Consider the following 12,989-nt stretch of genomic DNA (forward strand, 5'->3'; position numbering starts at 1 on the left):
TTTGCCAGCTCTGTGCAAGATCATTAAACATTGAGACAATGATAAACTGGGAAGTTGCAAAAAAAAAACAAGACACATGTGAAATAAGTTACCGTGAGTTTCTGAATTTTTCCAGCCAGGGAAGAGTGCAGCCCAACATGCTGGAATAAGGAGGGCCTGAAACGAATGCGTAGACTAGACTTCTGTCTCTCACAGTGTTTCTAGATACAGAAAAGCAAGAGCTATAATGGGAGAATAATAGAATTAAGCAATATCACATAAGAAAAAGTGCTGTTATACTATTCTATAAGATGAACTTAACTGTTGTATATAGAGTATAAATTAGAAATAAGGAAGACAGAGATAGAATCTGCAAGTGTTCATTTGACAATGAGAAAAACACGCCTCTAGGCTGGCCTGACACACCATGGTAGAGTTCAAGGTCACAAAAATGCACACACTTGCACCGAGTATAAACTTACAGCATCTTTCTCTGGGTTGCATACTTTGACCCAGAGTATGTGATCCAGCAGCCAATCTATGGGCTTCTCCTTATAAAACATGAAGATGAACTCCACAATGAGATTTAGATCTGGGGCTTGGAACATCTTACCTGAAATCGAGAAAAAATATAAAAATAAAAATAAAACAATGAAAGCTTACAGTTACCACAGACTGTCAACTTTTCAAAATGACAAAAAAATGCACAATGAAAGTACTATCAAATTAGTCCATACAACTTATGTGCTATATTCCAAGTCTTTTGAAGCCGTACTTTGAAGCTACAGTACTTCCTCCATATCTCACAAATCTCATTTGTGCCTTCAAATTTGGTGTGTTGTATTCGGTTACAACATACAGTCTGTGAAAACCAATGGCATGTGATGTAACTGACTTCAAATCTGTTGCAATGTGTCTTGACATGCCAAGATTGAATATGCAAATGTGAAAATGAGATTTGAGAGCTAGATCAAATGAGACTTCCAATATAGCACTTTTTTTTTGGACCATAAAAGCCCCTGGTCACTGTCTGCTTCAATGTGTGAAAAGGATCTGTATAATTATTCTTCACAGCAACTTCTTTTTTGCTCCATATAAGAAAGAAACTAAAATGGCATTGAAGGGCTTTTGGGGTGAGTAAATGACAGAATTTTCAGAATTTTGGGGCAAACTGTTAATTGTACACATTTAATGAAAAGCAAGTCATAAAAATAGCATATCTATTTTTAGAATGTAGTATAACAAAGCATGTTAAAAATAAAAGAAGACACACCAATGAAACCCAGCTGTGAAAACTCAAGGATCATCCAGTCCTCAGTGGCGAGTTGAAGGGCAAAGTTTTTCATGGTGGCAAAATAGTTGGGCTTGGCAACGATGTCATCTTCTAACTGGAAGCAGAACAGGAAACAGATATCCTTACTGACACAAGGGGCAGTTTCTAAAAATATCATCTCTAACTAACAATCTACCAGAAAAACCACACTTCACACACACATATGCTGCAGCCACTAATATAAGCACACACAAACAAAGTTAATGCACATTGTCCTCTACCCTTGTGTAACTCGAGTTACAAAAACATGGAAGCAATACCTTTCCCCTTTCCTAAGAGAGCCCTGCATGTATAGAGAGCACAAAGACATGGAGACACTAGAGAGATTTATTGGCATGGCACAGAGAAAATCAAATATGAATGAAAACAACATATTCAGAACAGGCCAACAGACAGACACACACAAGCACGTGAGAATGAAAAGACATTAATGTGAAATTATATAATGAACATTATTATGGGATGTTTTTTTTTTTTTTTTTTGGGAAAATGTGGAAATAGCAGCCAAGAAAGATGCTCAAAACAAACCCACCTTAAAAAAAAAAAAAAAAAAAAAAAAAAAAAAAAACACACATTGTAAAGCTACATCCACACTAATCCGTTTTCCTTTTCAGTTTCCTAATGTCATAGTTTTTTAAAGTATGAAGTAATTGAGAACGTTGTTGAAACTCCATTTTTGGTGGTGGAAAACACCATTCTAGTGTGGATGAGATGCGTAACCATAGTGAAATCAATGCGTTTCAGATGAAAACGTAGTAGTGTTCATGTGGCCTAAATCTCATCAGCTCCTCTTCACAAGTATGACATGGTTTTAAATGTCAAGTCGTCATGGATTCACTTATACAAAATACCATATAAAAGCTTAAAAATGAAACTTTCCAGAAAAATCAGTCACTTTAGCATTTCTGTCACAAAAGTTTAATCATTTGGCCTAAAACTCTCTAGTGACAACTATGAATATAATGCCAATTTTTGTTAAAGACAACTATTTCTGTTACTCAACATCTTCTGGAAGTTCTTTAAGAAGTTTGAAGAAGGTTTCTACTTTCATGAATATTAATTACATAATTTGATTTGCTGCAAGACAGACATTAGTAGGTGAGACCTAGCCATCGGTGGCATTACCATTTTCCGCTTGCCCCATTAGCATTGCGAAAACAACTGGTTGGAAGAGGCTTGTTGCTTGCTCTTAAAGTCGCCAAACAACATGCTGCTGATCACATCAGAGTTAGTCTTTGGGAGAAATGGCAAAATAACTATATCTGGTAAGAAACCTAATTAAGTTTTTACATTGAAACCTGTTTTAATCAAATGATTAGTCTCTATTTTCATCCGATATGCCATTTTACAAATTTGAGCGATTTATTGCAAAGAGCCACGCTGGTAAACACAATGTACACTAATGTGTACTTTAGCAAATTTTTTCATTAGAAATCATATATTTCCCGTGCATTATCACATTGAGAATCAATGGGATCATCCAAAAAATGAAAAATGTTGCGATGAATTTAGTCATTTCCAAAAGTTGACCGACTTTCCCCCTTAAGTATAATGGTCGCTACACCCTTTCTTGACATTATGTTTTGTTCCCCTGAGAGACGTGCCATGTCAAGTGAACACATACAGTCACCCTTATGGTAGCAAATTGTTTCCCCTGATTATATTCCCAGCAGTAAAACGATCACAAGCCTTTTAAAACAAAAATCCTAAAACTACCACACAGAGTTCCCATGACAACTATCCAAAGATCCAAAGTGTATATTTTGGGTATATCCACATCTTCCTTTAGAGACATGGGTTACCACGGCAACCTTGAGCAAAGAGCTGCTGGGGTATTTTATATGAAGAGCTTCCAGAGGGGATCTGGAGCATTAACTCCAAATCTGAATTGGAATATGTAGCATTTCAGAAGCCTAAGAGCAGAAAATGTATTCAAAAGATATTAAGCTTCACGCTGGCTTCAGCACATTATTTTCAACTTAATATCTGTGTGGCATGCTGTTGATTAGCAGAGGTAAGACTTACAAACTCTTCATGGTCAATATACATGAATGAACGAATGGATAAATTAATTTTCATTTACAGTAATATTCTTAATGAGGAAGATTCGCAGGCAAGCAGGTTAACATTCAGATTGATAATTTCATATTTTAAAAGCATAGTCATAACAATTAAACATTACATGTGTTGGCATGAATCTGATAAGACAGAATCGTTAAACAACCTTGTCTGTTCAGTGTTACATCCAAACTTTCAACTCATGTCATGCTCAGCTAAAAAATAAAGGTGGTTACTTTAGCTTGTAACTATCGGTGGATATCAGGAAGGGACATGAAAAAGATGTGATAATCATGTAAAATTCAAACAAAAGACCATGTCTACACAAGACGCGAGCAAATCCCTCCAATTATAATCAATGATGCTGTCTAAATGAGACGAGTCCGTTGCACATAGGAGCGTGGATTGTCAGAGAACAGAGAAAAAGTGAGATAATAACATTGTCATGATTTTTTTTATATGAATTTGTTATAAATAAAAATTATTGTTAAACGCCCGAAACGAATAATGGAAAGTTGGCATATTTTTAAAGATTTCAGGTCTTCTCGGGTCCTTTCGGTACAAGCACATTTATTTAAAATCACTAGAGGCTACTAATATCAGTCCCGACCGCTGTCCGAAGCACTCATCAAAGTTTTGGATCCGATCCCGGTCTCTGGTCGGACCTCAGATTTTCAGCTCACGTAACAAATATTTTTACTGATGAATTAACGACAATGCTTTAAAGGAATTGTTGACCCAAAAATGTAAATATGCACATGAGAACTTGCATTGTTTAGCACTAAAAACAGCACAAGTTCTCATGTGAACACTTCTCTCGTAGTGCTCATGAATGTGCAATATGACACACAAATCCCATGGACTGCTTAAGATAATTTTGGGTGCTTTAAAGTCACTATTAACTAGAGTCTTCATTAACAACCATACAGGCTTTACATTTCTGCTTTTAAACCCATTTCCGGTCCATTTTCACAAATTGAGGGGTGAGATGAAAATGTTGTCTTGGTAATGAACAGCAGGCCACTCATGCTGTTGATAGACGTTAGGTTCAAAATTATTCCGAAAATTACTTTATCGTGTGACAAAATCAATGTGACTATGTTAAGAAGATCATATAGAAGATCTTTGAAAGTTTTAAAGGTGATAGTGTAAATGATTTCTATGTTAAATTACTTTCTCCTGTATCAACATGCAGAGGCAACCATGAATAAGCTGTTCATAGGTGCTTTCCCCTAAAAAATGTAAACACTTGGTCTCTGTATGTTGAGTGACCTGACCAGCCAGACACAGAAACCTTTTTCAAAACCTGTTTGAAAACATAATTTTTGCAATTCGGTTTGGTGATGCTAGAGATGCAGAAATATTGCCGATTTGATTACCTGGACATAATAGACCCCTTTGTTGACGGCATACATCATTAGAAAAGAATAATCCAAGTTCTGCTTGGTCCGCCATCTACAAAGAAACACATCATCATACACATTAGAAAAGAGATAAACACTACATGTCCAATCTGAGAGCCAAGGCTGAATGTGGAAGTTAACCTGGCGATGAGTCAGCTAACTGACATGAATGAAACTCTAGATGGCAGGTGTGATTGTGATGAGTGTGACTGACAACAGAAATGCAAACACACTAGAGCAAACACTCAAAACTCAGTTATAAGTAGTAGGCAAATACAGTAAATTGCTCCTGTCCGCAGTGGAAAATGAGCACTATTTATCCACACACACACACACAAATATAAACCTTGTTATTCATTCGACTTTTGCAGTAAGGTGTTCACAGAAAAGAGAGCAATAAATATTCAAAGAACATTAAATGTTCTCATTACAGATTTGCTAATTTCCTTTGATCAACTGGATGAGAGTACAGTTTGTTGTGTATAATGAACTATTTAAAACTATAACATATCTGTCAACATACCATTGTTACTGTCACAACTGTAAAATTGTGATAAATGTAAGCAAGGGTGATGAGGTGTAATTGTATTTTGATGCATACAGTGTTGTATTTTTTCCTCATCATTGCTGAATCGAATGTCGAGGCTGTCCAGCTGTTTGAGTGGTTTAACTTCCTCGATAGCACCTTAAACAAGAAATTTTCAGAATTCAAAGGGGTCTTAAGTTTAGAAGTCTATGCCATGATATCAAGGTAAGCCTTGTTATTATCAAGGGGAGCCGCCGCGATATCAAGTGATTAGCTCTGCAATAACCCATCTTTTGAGCGCTGATTGCCATTTGAAGCACGTGCTCCAGAATTACACTAGAATAGAGCAGAGCGCATCACTTGCATGAGTTTCAGTTAAAAACGTGAAAAACCAGGCTTCAACTGCACCCTGCATAGTATCAAGTGCCGGAAGCCAGCTTCGGTGGCCCGACAACGCAAAATTCAGTCAGATGTGCATGTGCTTTATGTGAATCGATCTTAGAATTGAAAAATCGAGACCGTTCAAATGAAGGTCTTGATGCATCGGAAAAATCTATATTTTTCCCCACCCCTAATTGTTATTATGACATCACGCGGCCCACAAAAATATGGTGCATGGGCCTGCAACCGGCCTCTTTAATCCGTAACGTATTTAATGGTTTAATAATTTGATTAGTATCTAAAAACGCAAGTGCATGATAACTACTGAGCTACTATTTAATATATTTGGCAGCATCCCAGCTCCATGGTTTGTCATTTCCAGATATTTTTGATCATCGTCTGTCTATGACTGATGCAATCGACATTGGGGTTTTTGTCAGATATCGTGAATATTTCAGATTACATCACAACCATTCACAGCAGGGTCAGATGGTTTCATTGAACAGGGTCCAAATTTCACACACCAAGCAACAAATGCAATAACTGTTCAGTGGCATGTCATTATTTTGGGAATGGCAACATAATGAATGGTTTGGTCATACTTTATATTATGTGGCCTTAACTACTATGTACCAATATTAAATACATACAAGACTATGTATTTATTGTGTAACTACATGTTGTTCTGCAAAATATCCACATTTGCTGCTACTGAGGTTGAGGTATGGGTAGGTTTAGGAGTAAAGGTAGGGTTAGGATAAGGGGTTAGAGTTAGGTTTTGGTGTAAGGGTTGGGTTAGGGGTAAAGTTAACTGTGTAACTACAAATGGAATTAAATGCAGGTACTTTAAATGTAATTACAATGCAACAACATGTATGTACATAATAAGTACATTGTATCAGGGCTTGGGTTGCTCAGCGAGTACTGATGCTGACTACCACCCCTGGAGTCATGAGTTCGAATCCAGGGTGTGCTGAGTGACTCCAGCCAGGTCTCCTAAGCAACCGAATTGGCCCAGTCACTAGGGAGGGTAGAGTCACATAGGGTAAGCTCCTCGTAGTCGCGATTAGTGGTTCTCGCTCTCAATGGGGCACGTGGTAAGTTGTGGGTGGATCGCGGAGAGTAGCATGAGCCTCCACATGCTGCGAGTCTCCGCGGTGTCATGCACAACGAGCCACGTGATAAGATGTGCGGATTGACAGTCTCAGAAACAGAGGCAACTGAGACTTGTCCTCCACCACCTGAATTGAGGTGAGTAACCGCGCCAACATGAGGACCTACTAAGTAGTGGGAATTGGGCATTCCAAATTGGGGAGAAAAGGGGATAAAAATAAATAAATAAATTAAAAAAAAATAAGTACATTGTATCCAATGGTTAAGTACATAGTAGTTAAGGCCACCTAATATAAAGTGGGTCACATGGTTTAAATTGAATTGTAAGTATGATTGTCTGATGCTCGCTGATGTAAGTGATGTGTGAAATTCAAACAAAAGACATATCAACAGTCTAAAGAAAACGTCGTGACTTGCATGCAGTGTTCGAAATGAACTTTTTCAGTTAGATTTCTTGAGGGCTATTTTTTTATTTATTTATTTTTTATTGCATTTACAAGTGGATTTGACAGACATGAGACAAACAAACAATACTATACTTTAAAATTCATGTTTGTCATATGAACAACCAGTTAGTAATGGAGTCTCATAAACCTTAAAGGAATATTCCGGGTTCAATACAAGTTAAGCTCAACTGACAGCATTTGTGGCATAATATTAATTATCACAAAAAATGAAAAATAACCAATTCATTACTACCGTTCTGTCTGTTTCTTTGATATGTAAGGAATTGGATAGTCAGACGTTTTTATTAAGCCAAAATAAACAATGCTCAGGACTCCACCGTGGGGCGGATCGTGCTTATTACACGGTTACTTACCAAAGAAACACAATTGCTCACAAAATATTTATTTGAGATTAAATTTGATTTTTTATGTAAGAACACGTAGCGTGGAGTGCAACGACAGACAATGGTTTAGTATACACTAGTAAGGTTGCCAGCTGTCTCAACTGTCTCATATTACCCTGGCAGTCCCATATTTTGGGCAAAATAAATGCACTGGGATGCCCATTGTCCTGTATTTAAACAGCAAAACAGTCGAGTGGGATACCTTCCTACGGTTGACCAGCAAAACAATCAAGGGTGACTCCGCACACGGCAAACATCTCGTATTTTCCATTAGACGGGGTGTGTATTTTAAGCGGTGACACAACAGAGGCGAACACCCTGGTCGACCATCCATCACAGCTGGATACAGATTTTTTTAACCCTGCAAATTCACAGTTTGTGTTATTTGCAGCTTGTGTTAGTCTGGACTATTTTTACACTTGTCAGTTTTAAACAGCATTATTGAATCACCAAATCTGTAAGTATTTGGGAGCAACAGTGTGCAGACTTTATCAGTTTTGTTATTTCAGTCAGAAGAACTGTAGTTGTTTTAGGGTTGGGCAATAAGGCGATATATATTGTGGCAACAATATAAAGTCAATAGAGATTTTGCTCTATCGTGTGTATTGCGATACGTAAATATCCATGTGCACAGTATGGGCTTACATATCAGTGGGCAGGGCTTCAAGTGAGACTGAGAGAATTGAAGAAACATGGACAGGGGATTTTCCGGAAATTAAAATTTTTATGCGGCTGCCCAAGTAAATTTAATGACTTTATCAGACATTTGGCACTTTAAAAGCACTAAATATGTTTCTCAACTGATACACAAATTCTTCACGTGACTGTGGCATGTGTGTCTATAGGAAGTGTGGGGTGAAATGTCACCTGACTATCTGAACAAACTGTCAGCTAGAATGCCAAGGATCTGCAAAACTGTCATTGCTGCACATGGAGGATTTTTTATGAGAACTCTTTGAAGTAGTTTAAGAAGTTCTGAACATTTTTTTTTTTTTTTCAAATTGTAATAGTAATTTTTCACGTTATTGATATCCTGACTATACATTGTGATCAGTTGAATGCCACTTTGGTAATAAAAGTACCAATTTCTTTCCATAAGAGCAAAATTATTCCAGACTTTTGGCCGCCAGTGTATATCGTTATCGTGATATAAAATTACTCATATCGTGATATAAGATTTGGTTATACTGCCCACCCCTGAGTAGTTTGCGTGCTTCACATAAATTGGGACATTTAGCTATTATTGCCTGAGCTGACTGAGTTTTGTAAACCTCTTGCATGTTTTCATTCTTGGAAAAAAACAGTTCCATGTGTCAAGGCGAAGGGGGTCTGAACTGCAAAGATGTCAGCCAATCATAACAGTGGGCGTATATATTGTCTTAAAGGGGACATGGCACAAAAAAACAAGTGTTTAAGACAGAGACAAGGTGGAAAAAGGTCATGTTATACTATATTATGACTGCTGTTTTGTGCAAAAACCTTTACTAACATTATAAATGAAGCTCAAATAAAAAAAACAATAGAAAATAAGTTTTAAAAAAAAATCATGAAATAACTCCTTTAACTTGTATTGAACCCGGAATAGACCTTAAAAAAATAAATAAATAAATAAATAAAAAATTTAGGCCAGTACTGGCCAGTTTCCAGGCCAGTAAGAAATATTATGGTCAGTTAATTTTTTCAATCCATTTCTGCACTCTTATACTGTCAGTGGCAGAATTGTGAAACAAGGAGAATGACACAAACAGAAAAAAGAGACAATTAAAGTAAGAAAAGAATTAGATAGTGATTGAGACAGCTGTGGATGAAAGATTTAGAGAGAGCACGAGATGAGAAGTTGAGTCTTCTGAGGACAGTCAACATGCATCATAGTCGAGAGAGAGAGAGAAAGAGAGGAAGAAGGGAATGGAGGAGTTGATGTCTTTGACCTTGACTTTACTGGAGGAGTGTGTGAGGAAAACAGTTCCTCCCTTCCCGTCTCTCACAACAAATCTACCACTGCTCGCTCGCTCTCTCGCTCTCTCTCTGTCCCCAGAAAATCTCACTGACGTCTTTCTCTCTCTCTAATCACATTTGTGACAGTAAATCAGCTCTGACTCAGGCACTGAAATGTGAGATCTGGCCTAATCAGAACTTTATTTCACCATCACCACAGAAATTGTCTATAAGCACGAGCAAATAAATATTGTAACATTCACCCACCACAGCGATTGTATTTAAATACGATACTGTTTAAATGAGACTGTGTTGCACGCCGGTCTATTATTGTTGTAACACGATGGCACATAACAACAAAATGAACTGTGATTGATCGTTTACATGCCTCAGACGGCTCCTTCATATGCAACAAATTATTCTCTGCTCTGTCGAGGGATGTCATAAAATATCGATATATCAATTATTGATCAGCATGTTATTTTATCTATATATTTTTGAGAAATTAACAGACATTTAAATTAGAAGCCAAATTTGCTGGCTTTACAATTCACAATTTCCAGTTGGCCTTCTGTTTAATGTAGTCTGATGTAATAGCGTTGGAAGACCACAAGAGGGTGATATAACATTTACTAAAGCCGGTCACGATCACAAACACACACACAGGACGAGCTGATGCGGCGCAGCAGATGGCAGTCCAAATTTACAAAGGCTTTTGTACTTCAAGAATTAACACAGTGATGTTGAGTTTGCAGGTTAGTGTATGAAACTGGTTTAACCCTTTCATGCATAACTGGGCCCCAGAGAGCAGCATCACACATACGTGTTTCAGCAACAGCCAGTTACATTACAAGCTGCCAGATTCAACAGACTACGCTGGTCAAGAGTCTGTAATTTATATTCGCTCAAACAGTTACTCATATAGTCTTTTAATCCACAGAATACATTTATTTTATACACTGTATATACATCCAACTCATCGCCAAAGTACCATGATAAAAAGTTTACTGCTCTTATAAGCACAGTCAATATATCAAACATGATCTTCCTCCGATGCGTGCTTCCATTTGTTTACATTAGTAGCGGTTGTCATTAGTCAAACAAACAGCTACTCAAAGATTCAAAGAGCACACACACACGCACACGCACACACACACACACAATGTCTGTGATGTCAAACAGTGCACAGGCTGCTGATATTATTTGTTAATTAGATTTTTACAGCTATAAAAACTAAATAAATAAAACAAAAACAGTACAGCAGACATAACCCATTTGTTCACTTTTACTATATTACATACAGTATTTTTTTTTATGACAAGAAATCAAAAATGAAAAAACTCATCTACACTCTGCTCCCCTCTACTGGTTGTGCAGTGTCACATGCAAAAATAACTCACACCAGGGGGCACTGCAGAGGAATTTAGACCCTACTCATGAAAAGGTTAACTGCGCAAACTGAACAAAAAAAAAAAGGCCATGTTTATTATGCTGTTTCTCTGTATGTAGCCTTGAATAGCTCTTTCATTCAAGCTGTCAAATCACAAAATGACATACTTGTAACTGAAAATGCACTGTGTAGGCTATATGAAAGATACAAATACACAATATATCATCCAGCAATGGCTAGAGTAAATATTTGTGATTTGATCATTATTTGGGTCGAATTTAATGGAAAACAATGCGAGCTGCAAGGTGCTGTGTGCATACCTTTGTAGAAAATAATTGTTTCGATTTTTAGAACACGCCATGTCGTCCGCCAGATGTGCCCGGTGTCCCTTTAATTTACCCTGCCGCTCACACTTTACCAAAGTTGTTGAGAAATATTTTTGAAAAGATAAATACTATTGTGCAATGAACAGCGCAATTTATATCTGAAAAAACCCTGATATATTTCAATAATCATCGCGAAAATCTTCCGATTATCAGTGCATGGATAAGGCATCAATCCCAAGCCTACTAATCGGACAAACAGAAAACTTATCGGTCAATGCCGATAATTTAAAAAATACCAAATATTGGTCGATTTATCAGTCGCGCCGATATATCGGCTGACCGCTACCTAGAAGTATTTACTTTCCAATCACCAGTGTAATAAATTATTTTAGGGTGCTGTAAAAATATGCAATGTTTGATTCAGCCACGGTCTTGGTGCAATGAGAGGTTAATCATTTCTGCAAACTTACTTCACCCTTTCCTTTGAGTCGCCGAAGGTCTCTTTCAGGTTGCTCAATTCTGGGTAGTAACTGGCAGGGGGCGATATGACCTCCACCAACCCAGAATTCAGTTCTGTGTAAAACCTTATTGAGAATGACAAGAACAATGGTTAACACACAGCTAAAGGTATGAAGACATTTTTAGGCAATGAATCTGCCGTGATGTCAACAGTTGAAACATCAGCACCATCAGGTTACATGAAAGTTTAAGGAAATTCAACTTGCCAGAAGAAATTGTCACTTACTCTTTCTCAAGGCCAGCAACCACACTGTTCACATAATCTATGTCCGTCTGTGAGGAATTAAACATGAAAAAGAACTGATTAGTGTGTACACTACTTGAAAATTAATAGGTTTGGCTATTTCATCTACATCCATTACTAACTAGGTGCATAACATCAAGCATACAGCCATGCAGTCTTCCTTGGAAAAACATTTTTAGTTGAATGGAGCCCTTTTCTGTTCCAACATGACAATAACCCTTTGCACACAGTGAAGTCCAAAATGAAATGGTTAACGGAGTCTGGTGTGGAAGAACTTGAGTGGCCTGTGCAAAGGCCAGACCTGAGCCCTACTGAACACCACTGGGATGAATTAGAACTGCATCTGTGAACCAGTGTCCATCACTCATCATCAGTGTCTGACCACACTGATGCTCTTGTGTCTGAATGGGAGCAGATCTCCACAGCTATAACTACGTTTCCATCCAAGAATTTTTTGCGAAAAATGTTTTAGCGCATCAAAATAAAGCTGATGGAAATGCAAATTATCACTAAAATTTCACAAGTGTCGACATAATATTTTTCCGTTTAACTCTAGCGCCGATACTTCAAATGTCGCGAAAAACTGGTTTGGAAACACTTTTTGTCGAGAAAATTGGCATTAACGCAAAAATGTAGTGTCACATGACTGAATTTACCCCAATCGTTAGCCTGTGTTAATCATGACAAGGTATACATCCTTGAAAGACGATTTATTGTACATGATTATGGATTGATCTTAACGGCTGATCACTGCAAACATGACACTTCCAGGAGTGCCAACACAAATATCTCGTATCATGCACATCGACAAGTGCACGGAGAACAAATGAATGGCCACTCTTTGCAATTAATTTAATCATGGTAGACATCCGTTTATTAATTAAAGTTGCTTTTACACACCATTCAAAATAATAGATGGCAGTCACCGAATT

At 37.4% G+C, this 12,989-nt stretch overlaps 1 protein-coding gene across 6 annotated transcripts in view; it reads right to left on the reverse strand.

Moving 5' to 3' along the window:
* The window catches only part of LOC127447096 (alpha-1,3-mannosyl-glycoprotein 4-beta-N-acetylglucosaminyltransferase A), an 80,417-nt gene that overhangs the window by 14,035 nt on the left and 53,393 nt on the right, over nt 1–12,989 (reverse strand). For all 6 annotated transcript variants that reach the window (XR_007898284.1, XR_007898283.1, XM_051708645.1 and 3 more), the window contains exons 6-11: nt 12,040–12,086; nt 11,765–11,878; nt 4,750–4,825; nt 1,253–1,367; nt 462–592; nt 93–200 (exon numbers count right to left, since the gene is read on the reverse strand). Coding sequence is in view for 4 of the 6 variants with exons in the window: in XM_051708645.1 (XP_051564605.1) it covers nt 93–200; nt 462–592; nt 1,253–1,367; nt 4,750–4,825; nt 11,765–11,878; nt 12,040–12,086 (591 nt within the window). In the remaining 2 variants the exon portion in view is untranslated. The remainder of the gene's footprint in view (nt 1–92; nt 201–461; nt 593–1,252; nt 1,368–4,749; nt 4,826–11,764; nt 11,879–12,039; nt 12,087–12,989) is intronic.

This window comes from Myxocyprinus asiaticus, chromosome 10, assembly GCF_019703515.2.
Source record: "Myxocyprinus asiaticus isolate MX2 ecotype Aquarium Trade chromosome 10, UBuf_Myxa_2, whole genome shotgun sequence".
NCBI lineage: Eukaryota > Metazoa > Chordata > Actinopteri > Cypriniformes > Catostomidae > Myxocyprinus > Myxocyprinus asiaticus.